We start from the raw sequence: 25997 nt of genomic DNA, 5'->3' as shown, positions 1-25997 counted from the left end.
AGATAAAAAGCAGGACAAATCCAGCTACCATCCCAGTCTACTCCTGATCATCAGCAAAGTGATGGAACATGTCATAAACAGTGCCATCAAGCATCACCCACTCAGCAATAACCTGCTTATGATGTCCAGTTTGGGTTCCACCAGGGTCAGTTACCTCCTGACCTCATTACAGCCTTCATTCAAATGTGGACAAAAGACGTGAATTCCAGAAGTGAGTTGAGAATGACAGCCCATTACATCAAGACTGCATTCAACCAAGTGTGGCATAAAAGAGCGAAACTGGAATCAATGGGTAACATGCAAAGTCTCCATTGGCTGAAGTCAAACCTGGCACATAGGAAGATGAAGGATCTAGGCCCAAAACGTCAACTTTTGTGCTCTTGAGATGCTGCTGGGCCTGCTGTGTTCATCCAGCCTCTCATTTTATTATCTCGGATTCTCCAGCATCTGCAGTTCCCATAGGAAGATGGATGCGGTTGCTCGTGGTCAGTCATCTCAGCTTCAGGATGTCACTGCAGGAGTTCCTCTGGGTAATGTCCTAGGGCCAACCATCTGCAGCTGCTTCAATGATCTTCCTTCCATAATTTTTTTTTAAATTCATTCACAGGATGAGGGTTTCACTGGCTAGGCCACCATTCATTTCCGATTCCCAATTGCCCAGAGGGCAGTTAAGAGTTAACTACATTAAGATTTTAAAGAGTAGATTTGTAGCTCGGGTTGTAGACGCTGTGGTTGGTTAGCTCGCTGAGCTGATTCGTTGCTCCGCAGACGTTTTGTTACTATGCTGGATAACTTCATCATTGCAGCCTCCGATGAAGCACTGTTGTGTTTTTCCCACCTGTTATTTAAACTCTAGTGTCCATTGAGCTGGATTACCTCACTTCTGGTTTTCTTTTGCAATGGAGTGTATATGGGGTCTAGCTCTATGTGTTTATTGATGGCTTTCTTCGTGGAGTACCAGGCTCCTAGAAAAAACTTTGTTCCTAGAAGCTACCAACTAAGACTGGGCAGCTGGGCTAGAATGAGCCATCAACATCAGTCAACAGGCCACAAGAGCCAGGAAAGGGCAGACCATTCAGGAAAAACTAGCCAAACTAACCCACCAAAATGACAACAGAGCAGACCCTGGATAAAAAAACGTTTCAGACAGGAAACTGACACAGAGAAAGCTGTTCTCAGCGCGGACTCAACTACAGAGAGGCCAACAAAACAGAATTCTTAGCCAAACTGGAAGGCACAATAAAGACCAAAATATCAATGAAGAAACACAAGCCATAAGACAGCGATTCTATGACTAACCAGAAAAAGCAAACCAACATTCTCAACACATCTGAAAGGAAAGCCCTACAAGAACTGAAAAAGGACAAGAACATCACAATACTACCAGCAGACAAAGGGCACATGCCAGTAATACTAAAGGGATTACCTCTCCAAGGGACATGCACTACTAGCTGACGAGAACACGTACCGGCAAGTACAGACAGACCCGACACCTCATCTGGGCAACAAGATGCTCAACACATTAAAGAGACTCAAACAGACCAGACAAAAAAATCAACAAAACAGACTTCTTCAGAATGAAACCTGAAGGGACTAACACTCCCACATGTACAGCCTCCCAAAAGGTACACAGACTGGAAGTACCCCTCAGACCCAAAGTCTCCATGACAGGCACGCCATCACATAGCTTAGTCAAGGAGTTACAAAGGAGACTAAAGCACCTCGTCAGCAAGTCACCGCACTCAACCCAGGAGTTCCTCAATTCCCTCAAGGACATAAGAATTGATGACGACAAGACCATGGTATTATTTGACACTGCTGCTCTATTCACATCAACAGACCACTCGCAAGAGAAACACTGACAATACTACTAAAACAATAAGATGACATTTCCACAGACAACATGCTGCAGCTACTGGACCTTAGCCTCACCACCCACATCACCTTTAACAGCCAAATATATGAACAGATCAACAGGACTCCCATGAGATCACCTATCTCCAGATTAATAGCTGAAGCGGTGACGGGACTTGAAAGTATGGCCCTTCCACTAATCTAACCACAACTATGGATACACTATGTAGGCAACACCTTCATCACTATTAAACGGGCCAAACTACAGGAGACACTCACTGGGATCAGATTCACCAGAAAAAAGGAGAAGAACAAATAGCTCTCATTCTTGGATGTCATGGTGGAATGCAGGACAAATGGGGATTCCTAACAAAAGGTACACAGGAAAGCCACACACTGAACAAGCACTAAATTTCAACAGCAACCATCCTAACACAGACACGAAGTTACGTGAGAGCACTATTTAAACAGGCAACAACATATTGCAGCAGCACAGAGCCATGCCAAAAAGAAGAGGAGTACCTCTTCCCAGTATTCAAAGACAATGGATACCTGAGAAACTGGGTCAAAAGATGCTATCACACGCACGACAACAGGAAGCTACGTGACCCAAAACATTCACCATGCTATCTTACATCAAAAACACATCTGAACTGACCTCAAGACACCAATGACCACTGGGCATCATAGTAGCACACAAACCCACATCAACCCTATGCCAACTGTTCTTCTGGACCAAAGACCCACTGTGGACAAGACCAATGTCCCTGGATTCCCTGCAAAGACTGCGACAAACAGGACATGGGACAGACAGGAAGGAAATTAACCACACAAGTACACGAACATCAATTGGCAGCCAATACTCACTCATCTCCATCCACAGAGTTAAGGAGAACCACCAATTCGATTGGGACACCACCAAGATCCTGGGATAGGCGAAACAGAGACATGCACAGGAATTCCTAGAAGCCTGATACTCCACTAAGAAAGCCATCAATAAACACAGAGCTAGACCCACATATGCACTCCATTGCAAAGGAAAACCGGAGGTGAGGTAATCCAGCTCAATGGACACCACAGTTTAAGTAGCATGTGGGAAAATACAACAGCGCTTCATCGGAGGATGCACTGATGATGCTACCCAGCATAGCAATGAAACATCTGCAGAACAACAAGCCAGCTTGGTGAGCCAACCAACCACAACAGTCAACTACATTGTTGTGGGTCTCAAGTCACATGTAAGCCAGACCACAAAAGGATGGCAGTTTCCTTCACTAAAAAGCATTCATGACACTAAAAAGCATTCACGAACCTGTGACTGACACTTACATATAGGACATTCATGAACCTGACGGGTTTTTTCTGACAACAGATTCCTAGTCATTGTTCGACTCTTAATTCCACCAACTGCTGCGGCACAATTCAAACTTGGGTCCTCAGAACATTTACTGGCTCTCTGGATTAACAATCCAGTCATGATACCACTAGGCCATTGTCTCTTGTGGTTAGAAGTGGGAATGCTTCACTGCTGACTGCACTGTGTTCAGCACTATTCACAACTCCTCACATTTTGAAGCGGTCACCATTTCAAATGCAACAAAATCTGACAATATTCAGCTTACAAGTGGCAAGTAACATTCATGGTACACAAATGCCATTTCAGTGGTGCTTTCACCACTGAATCCCTAAAGATCCTTGGGGTTTTCATTGACCAGAAACTCACCACAAACACAGTGGCTAGGAATCCTGGGGCAAATAACTCACTCACTGACACCCCAAAGCCTATGCATCATGGACAAGGCACAAGGTGGGAGTGAGATGGAATACTTCCCATTTGCATGGATGGATGGAACTCCAATAACACTCAAGCAACCTGACACCATTCAGGACAAAAGCAGTCCACTTGATTGTCACCCCAATCGACAAGTATCCACTCCTTCCCCCATTGGTGTTCAGCACACACTGCTGCTACTACTATTTACCAACAACCTTATACAGAATCTTCCAAACCTATGACCACTTACTTATAGGACATCAAGGGCAGCAGATACATGGGAACACCACCTACTGCAAGCTCCCCTCCAAGCCACTCATCATTTGGACTTGGAAATATAGAACATAGAACAGTACAGCACAGTACAGGACCTTCTGCCCACAATGTTGTGCCGAACGTTTAAGCAAAACCTAAGGTCTACTAACTTCCACCACTACCTTATACTATCATCCATATGCCTATCTAATAGCCACTTAAATGCCCCTAATGAAGCCAACTCCACTAACCTCTCCAGCAATGCATTCCACGCCCCTAACACGGAGTACTGAATCTACCTATGACATCTCCCCGATATCGACCTCCTTTCACTTTAAAACAAAGTCTCCTCGTAAAAGCTACCTCCTGTCTACTCTATCTATACCCCTGATAATTTGTACACCTGTCTCAAGTCACCTCTCATCCTTCGTCGTTCCAAAGAGAAAAAGCCCTAGCTCTCTCAACCTTTCCTCGTAAGACCTTCCCTCCATTCCCAGCAACATCCTGGTAAAACTTCTCTGCAATTTTTCCAACATTTCCACATCTTTCCTGTAATCAGGTGACCAGAACTGGACACAACACTCCAGACGTGGCCAAACCAGGCTTTTGTATAGCTGGAGCATAATTTCATAGCACTTGAACTCAATCCCGCTATTAATGAAAGCTAACACCAGACATCTTAACAACTCTATCCACCTGAATGGCAGCTTTCAGAGAACTGTGCACATGAACCCCAAGATCCCTCTGCACCTCCACACTGCCAAGAAACTTTCCATTAATCCTGTATTCTAGTTTCAAGTTTGTCCTTTGTAAATGAATCACCTCACACTTTTCAGGGTTAAACTCCATCTGCCACTTCTCAGCCCAACTCTGCATTCTATCAATGTCCCTTTGTGAACTTACTAATCCACCCTTCCACTCCTTCAACCAAATCATTGACAAAAATTACAAATAGAAGAGGACCCAGAACACATCCTTGTGGGATACCACTTGTAACTGAGCACCACGCTGAATCTTTTCCGTCCACTACCACCCTTTGCCTTCTACGGATCAGCCAATCTGCCACATTTCCCCCTATCCCATGCCTCCTTACCTTCTGCATGAGCCTACCATGGGGAACCTTATCAAGTGCCTTATTTAAATCCATGTGCACCACATCTATTGCTCCAATTTCATCCACATGTTTGGTCACCTCTTCAAAGAATTCAATAAGGTTTGTGAGGCATGATCTACCCCTCAAATCCACGCTGACTATCACAAATCAAACTTTGCCTTTCCAAGTGATCATAAATCTTGTCTCAGAGCCCTTTCCAATAATTTGTCCACCACTGATGTAAGACTAACTGGTCTGTAATTTCTGGGGTTATCCCTGATCCCTTTTTTTGAACAGGGGAATGACATTTGCCTTTTTCCAATCTTCCAGCACCATACCCGTGGACAGTGAGAACAAAAAGATCATCGCCAAAAGCCCTGCGATCTCGTCCCTTGCTTCTCACAGAATCCCTGGATAAATCCCATCAGGCCCAGGGACTTCTCTATCTTCAACTTCCTCAGAATTCGTAGGTTCACAAGGTCAATTCCCTGTATCGCAGGACTATCATATGTTGAAAGATTGGAGCGACTGGGCATGTATACTCTTAAGTTTAGAAGGATGAGAGGGGATCTGATTGAGACACAAGATCATTCAGGGATTGGACACTGTGGAGGCAGGAAGCATGTTTCCGCTGATGGGTGAGTCCAGGACCAGAGGACACAGTTTAAAAATAAGGGGTAGGCCATTTAGGACGGAGTTGAGGAAAAACATCTTCACCCAGAGTGTGGTGGATATATGGAATGCTCTGCCCCAGAAGACAGTGGAGGCCAACTCCCGATGCTTTCAAAAAACTGATAGACAGAGCTCTTAAAGATAGTGGAATCAAGGGTTATGGGGATAAGGCAGGAGCAGGATACTGATTGTGGATGATCAGCCATGATCATCCTGAATGGTGGTGCTGGCTCGAAGGGCCAAATGGCCTACTCCTGCACCTATTGTCTGTTATTGTCTAATTCCTTACACATCATCTTTACTAACATCAACCTCCTCTAGCCTACTTGCCTGTTTCACAATGTCCTCCTCAATAGCTAGGTCCCTCTCAGCTGTGAACACTGAAGAAAAATATTCATTAAAGACCTCTCCTATCTCTTTTCGGCTGTGTGTACAAATTCCCTTTACAATCCTTGATCAGCCCTACCCTTTCTCTGGTCATTCTCTTGTTCCGCACATACGTGTAAAAAACCTTGGGTTTTTTCTTGATCCTATCCTACCAAGGTTTTCTTATGCCCCCTTACAGCTCTCCTAAGCCCTTCTTTCATTCTGTAATGGCCACGACATCTTAGTTCCAAGTACCAACCCATGCTCTAAGTTCCACTTTATTTCTGATACTTCTTGCATTGAAGTATACACACCTCAAACCATCTTGGTGTCCGCAATTATGCTCCGTGGACCACATTTCTTTATGAACCATCTGACTCCATGTTAGGTCTGTTGGAAGGCCGAATACCTCATCCTCTCAATTCTAAATCCAATTCCGCACCCCCCTGCCAAACTAGTTTAAACCATCCTGTACAGCTCTAGCAAACCTCCCTCCCAGGATATTTGTGCCCTTCTGGTTCAGGTGCAACCCATCCTTACTGTCCAGGTCCCACCTTCCCCAGAATGTGCTCAATTATCCACATAATGGAATCCCTCCCTCCTACACCAGCCCTGTAGCCATCTGTTTAGCTACACACTGTCCCTATTTCTTACTTCATTATCACGTGGCACTGGTAGCATTCCAGAGATAATTATCCTGTTTGGCCTGGACTTCAGCTTCCAGCATAACTCGCTGTGCTCATTTTTCACTTTCTCAGTCCTTTTTCCACCTATGTCATTGGTCCCGATGCGTACCATCACTGCTGGTTGCTCCCCCTCAAGGATCTTGAAGGCACGATCCGAGACATCACGGACCCTGGCACCTGGGAGGCAACATTCCATCCTTTCATCTCGTACGTGTCTACAGAACCACCTGTGTGTGCCTCTTACTATTGAATCCCCCCCTACAATTGCTCTCCTCTTCCCTTCTTTGCCACAGGGTCAGGCTTAGTGCCAGAGACCTGTCTGCTATGGCCTTTCCCTGGTAGGTTGCCCCCCTCAACAGTATCCAAAATGGTACACTTATTTTTGAGGGGGAACGGCCACAGGGAAGCCCTGCACTGTCTGACTATTCCCTTTCCTGACAGTCACCCAGCTACCTTTTTCCTGTACCTTGGGTGTGACCACCTTCTTATAACTCCTCTCTATCACCCCTTCAGCCTACTGAATGATCCAGAGTTCATCCAGCTCCAGCTCCCTAACACAGTTTTTGAGGAGTTGGAGTTGGGTGCACCTTTTGCAGGTGAAGTCAGAGGAGCCATCAACGGTGACCCTTACCTCCTACTTCCTGCAACAGGAGCATGCAACTGCCCCAGCTTCCATTCCCCCTACTCTAGATTTCCTGAAGATTTAAAAAAGCCTTACCTTGCCGATCCTACAGTCTTTTTTGGTTAGAGGAGGAGGATAGATGTGAGACACTAGAAGTGTGGTGTTTCGGGTTTAGCCAATGCCCGAATTTATCTGTTTCTTCCTGGCTCACGTTTCCTCCACGCACCCACGCTGAAAACAAGGTGGCCGCTTGCTGCACTAGGGATGTTTTTATACAGGGAGAACACAAAAGCCGCCTTACCTTCCTGTCGGCACTCTGGCTCATGCTGCTGCCGCTGAAAACAAGAGTTATAATCACCATGCTTTCACCTGTCAAGGAGTCAAAACCCTGGAATTCTCTCCCTAAGGGCATTATGTGGGTCAGCTTACAGCTTAAAGACTGCAGGAGTAAAGAAAGCAGCTCACCACCACCTTCTCGGGGACAAGTAGAGATGAGCAATAAAATTGCCGGCCAGCCAGCAACATCCACGTCCCACAGTAAACAAAAATACTTCTGTATCAGATGCAATAATGATCAAGATTAGCTCTCATGTGCTCTGTCAAATAATGTACCATGATCCATTACTCAGGTGCATGGACATTCAGAACAGGAATAGTACAGTGCTCCGACACAGTATATGTTCTCAAGATGAGATGGATGTTTGAGGGGGTGGGGGAGAAAAGGAACTTCGCAAATACATCAAGCTCCCTGGTCTCCAGCACGCTGTAGGGATGATGGTGTGGAAGGTTTATGGGGGGGGAGTACCAGTTACATCTGCTGGTTACAGCCAGGACCACCTATATACCATCTACAAGAATGGACCAAAAAAAGGAGACAGAGGCGACCAAATGATCAGTTCCCAATTTGAGGAAACCTACTCTGATTGCCAGTTGTATGAACAACTTCCTAGCCTCTAGCAGTGACGTTCCAGTGGCCTCCAGCATCAGCCTCTCGGCTTGGCATGGTATCCTCCCACAGCAACCTCCTTGTGTGGGGTGATGTCTTCCCAGCCTTCTGCAGCAGCCTCATGGCGTCGGCATGGCAACCTCCCAATCTGGTGCAGTAACCACACCACATTGGTGGTAACCTCCCAGCATGGTGTGTCACCAGTGCGGTGTCGAGCTAGTCCTAGCGTGGACTGGAAGCTGGGTGTAAGTGTGGTACATTGTACTGAGCTTTTATTTCTATAATGCTGGGCACTATTTTATTATCATCATGATCTTGCAGCTAACGAAGCTGTGCCAAGGTATTTTTATATCTAAGTTGACACTAAGTGGCAACATGTAAGTTTTTCACTATAGTCATTGATTATATGTCATAAAGGATATTCTAATTCTGGCCAAAAGAGCATCAGATATTGGGGACTTTACTGAATTCTGTGGGCAACAACTGCCACACTGAACAGAAAAGCCACAAATTCAGTCTCAAAATACGATATACGCGAGAAATAGTCTATGTACAAATCACCATATGGGGCATTTTAAACATCTATCTTTCTTATCATTATCTGACAATGGAAACTCCAACTGCGAGTACCAAAGACTGACGATTATTTCACCTGCCTATGAAACTTATGAGCTCAATAACTTATGACAAATGAAGGACAAGACAAACAAGGCAGAAAAACAAAGAATTAGCAATACTGATATTTGTCCTATTAAAGAAAGATTTGTAATGTCCAGCCTGCACCATAGAACGATAATATACAAAAAATACTTTTCACGTTCTGCAGTGATAGTGATAATAAAGACTCCCTCTTGATCATGAATCTCAGAGGCAAGAAAACAACAAATAGCTACTGTTATCACTGGAAAGATCAGATACACTATTATGCCGTTGCAATGAAATCCATAAATATGTAACATGTTCTCTTATTAACTTAAGTACTTCAGAAAATTTACTAATTAAATACACTTAGTTTTAATCACAACAGTAATAATATGAATATTACGTTTACTGAAAGAAGTAACAAGTATCAGAATTACATAATGAACACAGGTCAGCAGTAACAGACATTTCAATCTAACGGTTGGCATAATTTTCTTACCTTGATTGTGGTAGCCCCTTTTTATGAAGATCCGCACGGACTCTCTCTCCAACATGCTTATATATTTCGACTAAACTATTTATTGCGGCATCTCGGACCTGAAGAGTGAAAATGAATTCAAATACAATTAGAATTTAAATTTCTGCATGATTAGTTACAATCAAGTTTTCTATGAGTTTAATTTAGCTGCAATTCAGGGGTGTTTAGTTTCACATTTGCTACTACCATTGCTCTTGAAGTTACATTTCTGACAGCTGCGGAAATCCGATAGAGTAGATTCAGGTCAAGATCAGTGGGTTGTTGGGCTCTAAGAGAAATCAACAGATAAAAGGGGACTGGACAGAAAAAAAGTGAAATTACAAAGACCTGTGATCCTATTAGATAGCAGTTCAAGCTTAAGGGCTCATGTGGCCTATTCTTTTTCCATATAGAACATAGAACAATACAGCGCAGAACAGGCTCTTCAGCCCTTGATGTTGAGCCAGCCTGTGAACTAATCTAAGCCCAACCCCTGACACTATCCCATCATCATACTTATGCTTATCCAAAGCCTGTTTAAAAGCCCCTAATGTGGCTGAGTTAACTACATTGGCAGGCAGGGCGCTCCATGCCCTTACCACTCTCTGAGTAAAGAACCTGCCTCTGACATCTGTCTTAAATCTGTCACCCCTCAATTTGCAGCTATGCCCCCTTGTACAAGCTGAAGTCATCATCCTCGGAAAGAGACTCTCACTGTCCACCCTATCTAATCCTCTGATCATCTTGAATGTCTCTATTAAATTCCCTCTTAGCCTCCTTCTCTCCAATGAGAACAGACCCAAGTCCTATATAACCCAAGCCTTTTTCACAGGGCCTGCGCTCCAGACCAGGCAACATCCTGGTAAATCTCCTCTGCACCTTTTCCAATGCTTCTACATCCTACCTATAATGGGGCGACCAGAACATGAGGCTGCACTAGCATTTTGTACAGTAGCAGCTTGACATCACAGCTCCGGAACTCAATCCCTTTACCAATAAAACCTAACAGACCATAAGCCTTCTTAACAGCACTATCAACCTGGGTGGCAACTTTCAGGGATCGATGTGCATGGACACCAGGATCGCTCTGCATATCCACACTACCAAGAATCTTTCCATTGACCCAGTATTCTGCCTTCCTATTATTCTTCACAAAGTGAATTACCTCACATTTATCCGCATTGAACTCCATTTGCCACCTTTCAGCCCAATTCTGCAGTTTATCCAAGTCTCCCTGCAACATTCTTCCACACTGTCCAACATTCCACCGACTTTACTGTCATCTGCAAACTTACTGATCCATCCAACTATGCCTGCGTCCACGTCATTTATAAAAACAACAATCAGCAGTGGTCCCAAAACAGATCCTTGAGGCACACCACTAGTAACCTGACTCCAGGCTGAATATTTTCCGTCAACCACCACTTGTTGCCTTCTTACAGAAAGCCAGTTTCTAATCCAAACTGTTAAATCTCCCTCAATCCCGTGCCTCTGTATTTTCTCCAATAGCCTACCATGTGGAACCTTATCAAATGCTTTACTGAAGTCCATGTACACCATGTCAAATGCCCTACCCTCACCCACATCCTTGGTCACCTTCTCAAAAAACTCAATGAGGTTTGTGAGACACAACCTGCCCTTGACGAATCCATGTTGACTATCTCCAATAAAATTGTTGCTTGCTAGATGATTATAAATCCTCTCTCTTATATTCCTTTCCAAAACTTTTCCTATAACAGATGTAAGGCTCACAGGTCTATAATTACCTGGGGTCATCCCTACTGCCCTTCTTGAACCAGGGCACAACATTTGCAATCCTCCAGTCCTTTCATACTAAACCTGTAGGCAATGAGGCCTCAAAGATCAAGGCCAAAGGCTCCACTGCCACCTCCCTAGCTTCCCAGAGAATCCTCGGCAAAATCCCATCCGGCCCAGGGGATTTATCTACCTTCACACCTTCGAGAATCGATAACACCACCTCCTTACTAACCATAATCCTTTCAATTCTAGTGGCCCATAATTCAGTCATCTCCACTACAATATTCTCCTGTTCCTCAGGTGAAAACATGTGTTCTATTTCACTTAATTTCAAAACTGAAGTTTTAAATATGCTTAGCTATTTAATGCTCTATGTCTGAAAATTAACTAATTACTCTTGATATTAGTTCTTTTTAGTGACCTAGATAAAATCATGGATCTTGATCAACATTTTCTGCAAATATTCAATAAGGTAGATCAAATCTATAAAATAGATGGACAGTATTGAACTATGACCAAGAAGCTTTAAGTTTTCTGATTATTTCCTAATAAAATAAAAGTGCACATTATCCCAAACGTAAAACTATTTTAAATATAGTAGCACTACTAATGAAATACAATGGTGAACAGGACTTGGAGCAGGAGTGGAACATTCAACCCTTCAAGCCTGATGCACCATTTGACTAGATCAAGACTTATTTGGTTTTGGTCTCAACTCCACTTTCCTATCTGCCTACCTCCTGCTAACGTGATAAGTTCAAACTCTACCGACAAAATATGTAGGTAAAAGTGTTTTTCTTAGACAGGGTTTATCCCCACTCAACAAGGTATTTCACAAAAGGTTGAGTCATAAGAGCTCAGTGTTGGAAGTAGCACATTGGCATACACAGTGAATTGACTAGTGGGCAGAAAACTGAGTCGAGATAAGGGGTTCTTTGTCATGTTGGCGACCCGTGGCCAGTTGAGATCCAAAGGATCAGTGACTGTAATTATTTACAATATATTGTAATGGCTTGGAGGAAGGAAGAGAAGATTTTGTGGCCTAATTTGAAAATGGCACAAAAATGGGTGGAAAGTCAGGTTGAGAATGGGATACAAGGTAAGTATATAATGTGGGAAAAGTCAAAGTTGCTCAATTTAGAAGGGAGAACCAAAAGAACAGAGTATTATTTAAATGGAGAAAAACTGCAGAAAGATGCAACGCAAAAAGGTACTTGGGGTATTTATGCAAAAAACACAGGAAGTTAGCACACAAGTGCAGCAGGTAATCTAGAAGGCTAACAGAAACATATTCCCTATTTCAAGTGGGTTAAAGTACAAGAGTAGTGAGTTTTTTTTTTAATACTACATACTACTGGAGAGACCATATCTGGAGTAGAATCACAGACCAGAATTATAGAATCTCTAGTGTGGAAGCAGGTCATTCAGCCCATCGAGTCCACACTGCCCCTCTGAACAGCATCTCACCCAAACACAAACCCTATCCCTGTAACCCTGTATCTCCCAGGCTAACCCACCCAGCCTGCAGATTCCTGGACCCTATTGGCAATTGAGCATGGCCAATCCACCTAACCTACGCATCGTTGAACTGAGAGGAAACTGGATCACCTGGACAAAAGCCACACAAACACAGAGAAAATGTACAAATTTCACGCTGACAACCACACAGGGATGGAATCAAACTCGGGTCCCTGGCACTGTGAAGCAGCAGCAGTGGTAACCAATGACAGTACACATGATATATGAGCAGTTTTGGGAGAAATGAATGATATCATTTCAATGGAGACAATTCAGAGAAGTTTCACTAGATTTTTCTCTGGCACTGCTAAGTAAAGGCTAAACAGGCTGGGACTCTACTCACTGGAGCTTGGAGATGCTATCTCAAAGAAACATCGGATTGTTAAGAAACTTGACAGGATAAATGCTGACAGAATGCCTCCCTCATGCGAGAGTCTAGGACCGGGGACAGAATTAATGAGCACAAATTTAAACCAAGAGGAGGAGGAATTTCTTCTCTCAGAGTTGAGAACCTTTGGAACTCCTTACCATGAAGCAAGTTATGAAGTCTTTGTGTAACTTTAAGGCAGAGAGATTCTTGATCAGTTGAAGAGTCAAAGGTTACAGAGTATGGGCAGGAAAGTAGTCATAAGGAATGTCAGATCAGCCATGATCTGATTAGATAGCACCGCAGGCTCAAGGGACCAAATGAGCAACTCCTGTACCTATTTCTATTTCTCGTATCTAATGGTGTTACTACAATTCTTTACCAATTTCCAGGATAAGTGATGGAGGTAAAATTACAACAACATTTTAAAAAAGCTACCTGGATGGGTACATGAATAGGAAGGGTTTAGAGGAATATGGGACAAATTTTGCGAAATGGGATGAGATTAGTTCAGGTTATCTGGTCACCATTTACGAGTTGGACCAAAGGGTCTGTTTTCGCACAGTGTAACTCTATGACTCTAAATGCAAGTTGAATAGTTTGCTGTTTGTAAAAGGGGAAGTAAGTTTGCTACTTCTTTGGCACAATAGTCAAAGTATAGGTCAACTAAAAAGCATTGTAAATGGGTCTTAATGAGCAGTCATGTTGGACTTAAAACATTAAACTCGGTTTCTCTTTCCACAGATGTTGCCAGACCTAAGTTTCTCCAGCATGTTATTTTTATTTCAGATTCCCAGTTTCACAGTGCTTTAAAATTTTTCTTTTGCAGCAGCTTCGGCGACTTTCTCCATCACTACTGCCTTTTCCCAAACTCAGGAGCTGTGAATTGTAAGATAAACTTATTTTACAATTTTTTTTTCTTGTCTATGCCTTCTGTTATTAACAATAGGTGTCATCATATGGTGATTTAAAACACTTCTCACTATATTTGCTTTTGTAAAAATCATGATAATTACTGCCCTATTATTGTATATGTGCACTTTTCTACCATCCTACAGGTGGCAGTGTGCTCCTCCTGCAAGGTCCTCATGAACCAATAGATGGCTACATCAAATCAAATCATATCAAAAGCACAGGAACAGAACAGGCTTATTAGCAAAACCAGCACAGGACATAAAACAAATGTTGAATAGTAACTGTTATGAATGTCAGCAAGGAATTCCAATTGTCCAATAACATGCACGAAGTGTAAAGGTGGACTATGAAGACAAAAAATTGTGAACTATACAAAAGTCAAAAATTAGCAAATTATACAGGAGTATGGATGTCTCATTACAGGATGCAACAGGATTTAAAATCAAACTTTTAATATTTTTCACAACTCGTCATTGACTGAGATGGAATTCACACTACGAGTGTCCTTGTTTGAGGTTATTTTTGCCTTGCCAATTATTATCTCCCAAAAATATGTCTATATTCATTTTTCACAGCTGAATTTCAAAATTCGTCAATTTGCAACTGTATGTCAAACTGAAATCAGACAAACTAGGCAAAAACTGAAAACACTTTTGCTTTTAAACTAGTCAATTACTCACCTGACTGTTTGGATCTCCTAATAAATTACAGATATGCGGTACAATTTTGCTCAGAGTTAAACTGTGAGCTCCGTAACTGAAAAAAGAGAAAAATGACAAATGTTCAATTTGCCCTGTACGGCTGCTACTAAAAGAACAGAAAACAAAATCAAAAACTTTAGGTAAAAGATTTCAAAACCAATTCATATACTTACGCATTTAATGTGCTAATAAGGCAAAGGCAAATCCCTTCCCTCGTTCGAAAATTCTTATGTTTAAACCCTCCTAACATTCGCTCCCAGACGTACTTGAGAAAAAGTATAGAAGGATCCATCATTAGCTTGTTAAAGTGAAATAGCCAAATGAGCACCTTATGTTTAAAGCACTAACCAAAACAAACACCCAACACATAATATATTACTGAATATCCATTTCAAGCAGTGCAGTTTACCCAACCTAGCAGTTGCTAGGATTATTTGTGCATTAGACTCAAGCCAAAAGCAACCCAAGCCATAAACCAATGCTGAATCCAAACAAAGGTAAATTTATCAACTATGAAACACAGCCAATATTAACAGGTCCCATTAACCATAGGTAGAGAAGATTTTTAAAATAGCTCTTGCAAATACAATAGCATCAAAAAAGAGGAGAGAACAAAGTGAGGTTTCTTGCTGTTATGTACCTGTGGAGTAGCTGATAGCTCCATAATTTTTAACAGAAGGATTTGATCTTGTTCTCGAACTGGATCCTTAGCATCCCCTAGTCTATCTATTAGACTTGGCAACACTGCATAAAATTAGAAACAGACAATGCATGTTTAAAATTAAACACATTTATAGCTTATTGTTTAAAACTAAACTGACGGCAAAATAACTCAAAACCGGTTCAGGTGAATATGTTTATTTTCCGTTCAAGTTATACCAGGCATTTTGCTTCCTACTCGCTGTGAAACAACTGCTCAATTCTTCACACTGTTATTAAAAGTACTGACAGATTCTGAGACACATCAGGTTGTTTTAAGCATCTATTTAGATGTAAGCTTTGCATAAATGATGCAACATATTTTAGGCAACTTTTCTTCCAAACAAAAAAGTTAATGGTCCAACTTTTATCATTTTCAGACTTTCACATTAAAAACATGCAGATTAAAACCCATTACAAACAGAAAAACTTGTATTTGTATCGCATCTCACCACCTTAGCACGTTCGCAAAGTACTTTTCATTTAGGTATTTCTGAACTATAATACATTCGTGATCATCGGGATTCACAGTAGCAACTTTCATTGGAAGGCCCCACAGCCTTCCAAAGAAAATAATTTCTTTATAATGTATTAGTGATGGTGAATGACAGATACGGGTTGAAATAAAAACAACTCTCAGGGATAATATTCTTTTAAACAGAGCCACGTAATCTTAAATCCACTTGAAGGGAGAACATATTACAGAAAACTACAAAACAATCTTTGATAAAAGTGACCATATTAATTTATTCAAATAATTCAGAAACTGAAATCAACCAGAAGTGAAACATACCTGTACCAATATGTGTTTTAAAGTGATCCTGAAGACGTGAAATGAGGGTTGATAAAATTTCTATACCAAATAAAGCCACCTGTAAAAATAAATTACAAAATTCATGTGAGACCAAAGCATCCAAAGATAGAAATTAGAAGAGCAGAAATGAAAAGATATCTGCACTTAGTTACTTTAAGGATTGTCACAGAATGCTTCTAGATAAGAGTATTGAAAATAGGCATTTGAACAGGAAGAAAGACAGGAGGCGAGAATGAAGGACTTGGTGAGGGCTATTTTTAGGGATACATTAGTCCAATTGTGAGCTCTCAGTAAATGAAAAGGGGCATGAATCAAAAACAAACATTAAAAGAAAAGGTTTAACATGGACCAGGAAAAAAAAGTGCTTTCAATTTTACTTCTATTACAAAAGATGACAAAATGGCATATTCAGCTGAACTCCAGTCCAAAACACTGTTGCTATACTGAAAGGTTTGTGCCGACAATACACAAAAAATTCTGGTATTTCCTTCAGACTGAAGGAACAAGAGCAAAATCAAGGACAAGAAAAAGCCATATAATCCAAATGAAGTTCAGCTTCTTCATTTAGCACACTGCATCAGCCTTTCAGTTAAGCTTGCACACTTGATTTTTAATGTTACTTTTTTTAAAACATGCAGATCCTTGGAGCCAAACAAATCAGCTAGTTTGCCGAATGTGAAGTGATATTCTGTCAATGTCTATAGAGGGCACTGTCCTCAGTAACGTGCAGCATCGTCTGTCTTGTCCATTCGGCATACGTAAAGAATTTGGGCCGCAGCCCCTGGAATGGAAACACAGGAATTTTTGCAAGTCCTGAAGCTGTTTAAAAGGACCATTTGCCAATCACACTGATAACATTTAAATGTTTTATCACATTCTGATGTTATAGCTTTTTGACTGTATTTAACAGGGTGAAAATACTTGTAATTTAGCAAATCTAACATCAAGGTCTGCAGAGCTACTACCATTTTTTCCACCGTACATTAATGGAGAAACTCAGATTCATACACAGTTGGGCAGGTAGGTCATCAGAGAAAGGGTACCTTGGAAATAAACCCGAATTGATTCCACCAGTTGTTCTGATTGATGCATAGCAAATTATTAGGGTTGATCAATGTAAGATTCAGATGCCCAATGGGACATCAAACAAAAGCCAGGCAAAAATATCACAGGGTTATTATATACATACATATTAAAGATAAAAACAATCGCTGATATTAAAGTTGTTTTAATATACTGAAGCATTGTAGCGCAATAATTAGCAACCCAAGAAATATATTGCAATTCCTAAATTCAAACAGCTGGTGCTGCTGCTGCTGCAATGCATTATGGGTAATTTGAATAACTATTTTCTCCTCAAAAAGACACACAATCGCCATGTTTTAAACATCATTACACTCTAATAAAAGTTATTAATAAAGATGTACTAGTCTGCACACAAGCCAAACAAAAATAGAAAAAATAGTCACAATAAGTTAAAGGTGGTACTATTCACCTACCCTCCCCTCTACATGCAATTTTAGTCAACTGTCCTTATCTTGGGGTTGTGTTGCTGTTCAATGAACGTTTGGTGAGAACAGCACTGCTAACACCATTACAACACATGTGCATCACCTAGACGTTTGTTTAGGCTTTGGTGCAATTTTTGGAACCTTTAGGATTTGTAAACTGTCAAAGTAGTTAACCAACTATTTTGTGGTGTATGAAACCAAATAATGAACAATTTTAACTGTGTCACTATACATGCATTTCTGTACATCCACTGAATGCAGTATGATGACCACCCACCAACGCTGTTGCAGCAGGCATTGGAAACACCAGTCCAGCCATGATTACCACTGAACCTTCTGGAAGTGTGGGGCTGGATGAACACAGCAGGACAAGCAGTATCTTAGGAGCACAAAAGCTGTCATTTTGGACCTAGACCCTCCATCAGAAAAAGGGGCATGGGGACAGGATTCTGAAATAAATAGGGAGAAAGGGGGAGGCAGACTGAAGACAGATACGAGAAAATAGGTGGAGACAAAGAGTATGGGTGGATGGGGAGAGGACGGTCCAGAGAGGATGAACAGGTCAAGCAAGTGGGATGGAAGTTAGTAGGTAGGACATGGTGGTGCGGCTTGAGGTGGGAGGAGGGGACCAGTGAGAGGAAGAACAGGTTAGGGAGGCGGGGACAAGCTGGGCTGGTTTGGGGGGGGGGGGGGGGGGTGTCCCCCAGTGTGGCTCTCTCTACATTGGGGAAACCAAGTTGAGGCTTGGGGACCGCTTTGCAGAACACCTGCACTCAGTTCGCAATAAACAACTGCACCTCCCAGTTGCGAACCATTTCAACTCCGCCTCCCCCATTCCTTAGACGACACATCCATCCAGGGCCTCCTGCTGAACTTTTCCAGAAACTTTTGTTCTTGTTGTTTCTTATTTACAGCATCCACAGTTCTTTCCATTTTCCAAGTGATTAGACTGTAATGTGTCATTTGCCCTTCATGGAAAAAACATCTGTACAGAAAAGCACTTTTGAACAGAAGTCATCCCACAGCGTGTGGATCTTTTAGTGCAAGGGCTTGGCCTCAACCAAAATGTTATAGACCGGCCAATTCAAGGTCAAGTGACTCGACCACTTCACCTGATGAAGGAGCAGTGATCTTAATTAAGTCTGTTGGAATATAACTTGGCGTCCTGTGACTTTTGACCATTGCTTGAAGCAGCTATTGCAAAGCACAGTGGGGAAAGACCACAATCTAAGGCCCTTTCTGCCTAATTACCAACGTATTACTAATCTACAGAACCCCTTATTGTTTGTATTGATACACATGTGCACACTAGTCACATTTACAAAATGTTCCAATCTTGCATTTGGATGGAGGCAATTTGAGGAATGTAATACTCAAATGGAAAATGTAGTATCCTAACTGTAATTTCTGTAATGCCTAACTACAAACATTTCATAACGTACTTTTGATAACTTATGAATACAATATATGTTTGTAAATAAAGAAGATTCTTGAGAATATTACCCTCCTGGAATTACACTTAGATTTCATGCTGCTTCTCTCTGCCCACTAAGCACCAAAGATCGCCAGACTTCAGAGTGCACATGCTCTATGTTTTTGACAGATATCAAGGATCATTAACAAATGACATATCTATCACCTTACTTGATGAACGCAATCAGAGCATTGCAGCTTTAATACCTGCCCACCCCCAACAATTCCCAACCATTTTTTTCAGGAATCAATCAGGAAGGGCAAAGAAGAATGCAAAGAATGCATAATACAAATTCGTCAGTGAACACATTCAAGGAACTAAATATCACTCCGGATTTTCTTACAAAAACCAAGCTAAACAGGGAAGTAAAAACAAGGCGGTGTCTAGCTTGGATCATAAACACATTCCTGACCAGCCTGGATGTTGAGGTGCGGTAATAGTGCCCTTACCTCTGGGCCAGAAACTCTGGGCTCAAGCCCCACCTCAGGGTGTGGTGTCTGTACAGTGTGTGTCATAACTTTCAAAAGAGGTTGATTAAATAAAACTGAAGCAAAAACATTGTCAGAACTGCAGAATCAGCAGAGTCAATGGATTCAAACGTTAACTCTGCTTTCTCCCCACAGATGCTGCCAGACCTGAGTTTCTCCAGCAATTTTTGTTTTTGTTTCAGATCTCCAGCAACTGTTTTATTTTATTTGGGTACAAAACATATTTTAGGGTTCTGTTGGCACATCAACACTGTCCCTACCTGTTAATGCAGATGTGTCTTAATATGTCCAAACAGGTTGATTAAAAATACACCCTTCACCCAAGGATTCATAAGGCTCAGTGGCAGTATCCCGACTGTGAACCTGGAGGCTGGGTTCAAATCCCACCTTCTATCTAAAAAAAACTTCATTCATAAAAAAAAAATCTGCTGGCAAACATTACCACAAATGCAGTTCGGTTCTATTCAGGCTGCATATCAAGTAAACAAACAGGCCATTAGAATTTGTCTCTAACCAAAACAAAACCAAAAGACCTCTCGCTCATACATACAATACTAATACTTACATAGACTTGAGACACTAGGAGAGTCTAATAACTGAACAGACCCCCAGCCCACCTGCTCCGAAAGTGGGTAACATCTATGAACAGGCTGATTAAAAAATATCTGTCACCTCCCACCACAGTTCTAAACATATTCACAATACAGCGTGAGTTAAAACACAGGCAAAGTCCAATTCGCTTATAACCCAATTGCATGCATTTGTCACTGAGGCCTTGCTGGTTTTCTTACTGTAGCTTGACAAACTTGGCTGTTTAATTACCTAACTCCACCCCTTTAGGGTGTCTCATATTGGATTTCCACTCCATCTTGCCACACACCAGGAACAACTGAACACAGCAGGCATCCCTTGCACCCATGTCAGCTTTTAAAGCCCAGTGCACACAACGTAGTATTGCCAGTCCACAACTACTCTGCACAGCTCCCAGTATGGGGAGAGGGTGAGTGGTGAAATCAATGCTCCACTTTCTAACCAGGATCCTGGAGGTCTTGCTGGATGGAGTTGTACAAAAGTCAGGAACGTTTTCCACCCGGCACAAGCAGCAGAAACCTCAACGCCAGACAAAACCTGTCTGGTCTGAGGATTTCAACTGGATGAAAGTTGTCTCAGCCATCAGGAGGAACACAGAGCAATGTAAGAAGGGAGACAATGTCCTCACCACTCCAGCTTAAATGCCATAATCCCCTCTCAGATACCTCACAGTCAATCACTCTCTCTACTACCGTACCCACATCCCATCTTCAGCCATTCATTATCACATGAAACATCTTCACCCATTCACTCCAACCCTCAAACTATTAAGACAGCTCAGCAGTTAGCATTGCTGCCTCACTTTACCAGGGACCTGGGTTTGATTCCACCTTTGGGTGGCTGTCTGCCTGGAGATGGCATGCTCTCCCTACGCCTGTGTGGGTTTCATCTGGGTGCTACGGTTTCCTCTCAGTTCAAAAACGTGCAGGCTAGTTGGACTGGCCATGGGAAATGCAGGATTACAGAGGTGGAGTGGGAGGCTCATTGGAGGGATGGTGTGGACTCAACTGGCCGAATGGCCTTCCACATGGTAAGGATTCTATGATTAGCTCTGCCTGCCTTCTTAGGTGCTTAATCACTTTGGACATCTCCACAGTTGCATCAAAAGTAACAGCTGCATCACCTATTTTCACCCCCTGTAATATCCGCCACCTTCTCTCTCCCTCACACACACATGCTCATTACAGACAGTCCATAAAAGGCAGAGGGGGAAAAAAAAATCAAAATGAGCAGTGAGATGCTTAACATTCGATTTCTCACCTCTCACAAGAAGAGGACCACGACTCTGACCAACCTATGAAGGGTCTGGGCTGGTACCGGATGCAATCCCTGATTTGTCATGCTGGAACATCCTGCCCAAAGACTAATCCCCTTGAACTGATGGAGGCCCACTATGACAAGTTGCCTGGTTTATGCCTGTACTAAATTGCACAGCAGGAAAATAGTAATACAAGCCTGGTATTTCTGGCTGAGGGGACAGAACACAGGAAGTTAGGGCAAAGCGAGCAATGCAATACAGGTATGCTATGTGAATCCAGCCATCTCTCCGTACTCTCTCAAAGAGCAAGAAAAGAGCCCAGAGATGCAGCATGGCTTAACTCATGAGCTGAGTATGTGCCCCTGAGATACGCAGTGTCCTTTTTAGCAACATTACAATTACAGTTGCCAGTGTTGTCAAGGTGTAGCATCAGAATGCAGAGGACACAGAGTACACATGGCTAGTAATGGTTTCCAACAAGGTCGATATGAGCAAGCACCAACTAAATCCTGCTTGTGCTGTTTTCCTTGCTGAGATTTTGTTGAGCTCTTTTAGTAAGTTTGATAAAATAGGAGGCTGAATATTAATGAGAAGAGTTGGGCTGTTAACAATACATTTAAAAAAGCAATAAACAAGCACAGGGTGACTGGCAGGGAGAAGCATGCATTAGAACTTGGAAGAATGAATGGATTGAATGAATGAGGCACTGAAGAATGGATTCTTGTGGGCCTCCTATCAAGGAGCACATCATAAATAAGAGCTTTGGTGAGGCAGGCAGAGAGTAGCTGGGTGACCATCAGGAAAGCCAATGGGAGTAGGCAGGGAGTGCAAGAATCCCCTGCAGCCAATGTCCTTGAAAACAAGTATAATGTTTTGGATACAACTGGCTCTAGAGTGCAATGGGAAAGGGTAAAGGTAAACGTAAACAGGGCCCGAGTGATAGGAGGCTTGATAGTTAGCGGGACAAACAGGAGATTCTGTGGCTGCAGAGAAGAATCCAGGATGGTGTGTTGCCTCTCAGGTGCACATGTCCAGGATGTCTCAGAACGGTTGCAGAACCTTCAAGGGGGAAGGTGAGCAGCCAAAAGTTATTGTGTACATTGGCATAGGTAGAAATAGGGATAAAGTCCTGCAGAGTGATTCTAGAGAAATAGGAAAGTTTAAAAATCCAGGATTTCGACGCTGGTAATCTCTGGATTACTTCCAGTGCCACATTCTTCACATTCTAGTGAGAGCAAGAACAGGAGAATAAAAACAGGAGGAAATGGCAGATGAATTCACGGCTAAAGAATCAGGGCAGGGGCAGGGATCGAGATTCTTGGCTCACTGGGATCTGTTCTGGGGCAGAGAAGTCACCTGTTTAAGAGGGATTGGTTGCACCAAAACAGGGAGCGAGGAATGCTGAGGAGATTAAATTGCATCTATTTCAACGCAAGAGGGCTGACAGATAAGGCCGTGGATGGGTACATGGGGCGAGGATATTATAGCCATTACAGAAATAGGGACAGGGCTGGCAGCCCTGCACAGACGCTTTCCTCAGGACAGGAGGACCAGGGGTCTAGGAATTGCATTTTTGATTAAAGGGAGTATCATAACAGTGGTCAGATGAAATAAGAGAGATCATCTATTGCAGCTTTGTGGGTGGAATGAAGAAATAAGAGAGAGAGGGGAATAGTGACATTATTGGGGTTGTACTATTGGACCCCCAAATAGTCAACGGAATTAGAGGAACAAATATGCAGGGAGACTAGTGAGATTTGCAGGAGCAATAGAGCTGTCATAACTGGGTATTTTAATTTTCCTAGCAGAGACTGGGAAAGCCTTGGTGTTAAGGGCTTAGATAGGGTGGAATCTGTTAAACATGTTGAGGGAAGTTTCCTCAAGCATTAAATGAATGTCCTACTTGGGAAGGGACAAAACCCAACCCAAAACATCAGCTCTCCTGCTCAGCCTGCAGTGTTCATCCAGCTCTACACTTTGTTATCTCGGATTTTCCAGCATCTGCAGTTCCTACTATCTCTACTCTTGGGAAATTGGGCAAGCCAGGTGGCTAAGATGACACTGGAGAGCACTGTGGAAACAGTGACCGTAGTTTTACTACTTTTAAAATAGTTATGGAGGACAAAACATGTCCACAGGCTCAAGTTTTAAGAAATAGGACAAGGCAAATTTTGAGGGAATTAGACAGGAGCTTACAGGGGTTGAGTAGAATAGTTTGTTTGCAGGCAAAGGAACCTGCAGCACGGGGAGGTCTTTTAAAAGTGTGATAGCTAGAATTCAAAGTCTATATGTTCCTGTGCAGGTGAAGGGCAAGGTTGGCAGGAGTAGGGAACCTAGGATGACAAGAGATATTGAGACTCTGACCAGAACAAACAAAAAAAAACACGACATGGCTCAGGAACAGGCAACTGGGATCAAGGGAATCACTGGGAGGTATATAGGGGATACAAGAGGGCAAAAAGGGGCATGAGATAGCTTTGGCTAAGAAGAATGGGTGAATCCAAAGAGATCCTTTAAGTATCTTAAAGGAAAAAGAATAACTAGACAGAAAAGGGGAAGGCGATGTCCTAGTGGTATTATCACTGGACTGTTAATCCAGAGACCCAGATAAATGTTCTGGGGACCCGGGTTTGAATCCCACCACCGCAGATGTTGGATTTTGAAGTTAATAAATACCTGGAATTAAGAGTCTAATGATGACTACAAATCCCTAGGCGCTTGTTGGGAAAAACCGATCTGGTTCACTAATGGCCTTTAGGAAAGGAAACTACCATCCCTACCTGATCTGGCCTACATGTGACTCCAGACCCACAGCAACGCGACTGACTCTGAACTGCCCTCTGGGCAATTAGGAATGGGCAATAAGGAATGGGCAATAAATGCTGCCAGGCCAGCAATGCCCTCATCGAGTGAACAAATAAAAAAAGGACCCCTCAAAGACCAAACTGGACATGTATGGGTGGAACCACAAGAGATGGGTGAGGTCTCAATGAATATTTCTCCTGTGTTTACCGTGCAGAAAGCCAAGAAGACATGGGAACTTGGGAGAGTCAGTGGTGATAGCTTGGGGACAGTCCATATCACAATTGAGGTGGTGTTAGAAGGATTAGAATGTATGAAAGTGGATAAATCTCCTGATCCTGATCAAGTATATCCAAGAACCCTGCAAGAGGCTAAAGAAATTGTGGGGCCCTGACTGATATACTTGCATCATCATTAGCCACGAGGGACGTCCCAGAAGACCAGAGGAAGCAAATGTTATGCTCTTATTCAAGAAGGGCTGCAAAGAATAACCCAGAAACTATAGACCAGTAAGCTTAACATCTGTGGTAGGCAAGTTACTTAAGATTCTGAAGGGCAAGATATACATGCAATTTGAAAGACAGGGTTTGATTCGGAGTAGTCAGCATGGGTTTGTGAGAGAAATCGTGCCTCACAAATTTGTTTGAGTTGTTTGATGAAGTGACCACAAAGGTTGCTGAAGGCAGCGTGGTAGACGTAGTTTATGTGGATTTCAGTGAGACCTTTGATAAGGTTCCACATGGTAGGCTGCTCTGGGAGGTCAGGCCACATGGAATCCAGTGAGAACTGGCAAATTGGATGCACAATTGACTTGATGGTAGGAAGCAGAGAATAATCATGGAAGGATGCTTGTCAGTCTAAAGGCCTGCAATTAGTGGTGTGCCTCAGCAGTTGGTGCTGGGTCCATTGCTGTTTGTTATCTATTTCAACGATTTGGATGAGAATGTATAGGGCATGATTAGTATGTTTATGGATGATATTAAAATACAGGATATCACAGACAGTGAAGAAGGTGATCAGAAACTGCAGCAGGATCTTGATCAGCTGGGAAAGTGGGCTGAGAAATGGCAAAAAGGATTTTAATATAGATAACTGTGGGGTGTTGATTTTGCCAAGTCAAAGTAGGAGCTTAATGGTGATTGATAGTGCCTTAAAAACTAATGTAGTGGAACAGGTGGACCTTGGGAGTTCAGGAGCAGAGTTCTCTGAAAGTAGAGTCACAGGCAGACAGGGTAATAAAGGCAGCTTTTGGCACACAGGCCTTCATCACTCAGGGCATTGAATACAAACATTGCATACTCAAAATACTGGAATTATGCTTAACAACACACTTTACATTCAACAGCAAGATATATGAGCAGAACAAACAGGACTCCCGTGGGCTCATCCATGTCCGGACTGATAGCTAAGGCAGTCAGTCATGCAAAGACTGGAACAGTCAGCCCACAGATCCAACCCAAGCTCTAGATCAGATACGTGGATGATACTTTTGTAATTATGAAAAGAACACAAATTGAGAACACCCACAGACTCATCAAGACCATACCTACAGGGATCAAAATTTACCAGACAGGATGAAAACGACAAACTCCCATTCCTGGATGTGATGGTGGAAGAGAAAGAGAATGGTGACTTCACTACAAAAGCATACAGAAAATCCACATACACTGACCA

The 25997-nt window shown here is 42.5% G+C and overlaps 1 protein-coding gene and 1 non-coding gene across 2 annotated transcripts in view; one reads left to right on the top strand and one right to left on the bottom strand.

Annotated features, from left to right (window-relative positions):
* Positions 1-25997, bottom strand: part of clasp1a (cytoplasmic linker associated protein 1a) — a 287369-nt gene that overhangs the window by 206706 nt on the left and 54666 nt on the right. Inside the window, exons 3-7 of the mRNA XM_059647511.1 lie at positions 16179-16257; positions 15327-15430; positions 14860-14951; positions 14666-14741; positions 9410-9507 (exon numbers count right to left, since the gene is read on the bottom strand). Of these exons, the coding sequence (XP_059503494.1) occupies positions 9410-9507; positions 14666-14741; positions 14860-14951; positions 15327-15430; positions 16179-16257 (449 nt within the window). The remainder of the gene's footprint in view (positions 1-9409; positions 9508-14665; positions 14742-14859; positions 14952-15326; positions 15431-16178; positions 16258-25997) is intronic.
* Positions 17726-17852, top strand: LOC125454532 (U4atac minor spliceosomal RNA). The gene has a single exon (XR_007248021.1). It is a non-coding gene; the product is annotated as a U4atac minor spliceosomal RNA (small nuclear RNA).

The sequence above is a fragment of the Stegostoma tigrinum genome, chromosome 7 (assembly GCF_030684315.1).
Source record: "Stegostoma tigrinum isolate sSteTig4 chromosome 7, sSteTig4.hap1, whole genome shotgun sequence".
Lineage (NCBI taxonomy): Eukaryota > Metazoa > Chordata > Chondrichthyes > Orectolobiformes > Stegostomatidae > Stegostoma > Stegostoma tigrinum.
The sequence above is the reverse complement of the archived record's forward strand: the minus strand, read 5'-3'. Positions and strand labels throughout refer to the sequence as shown.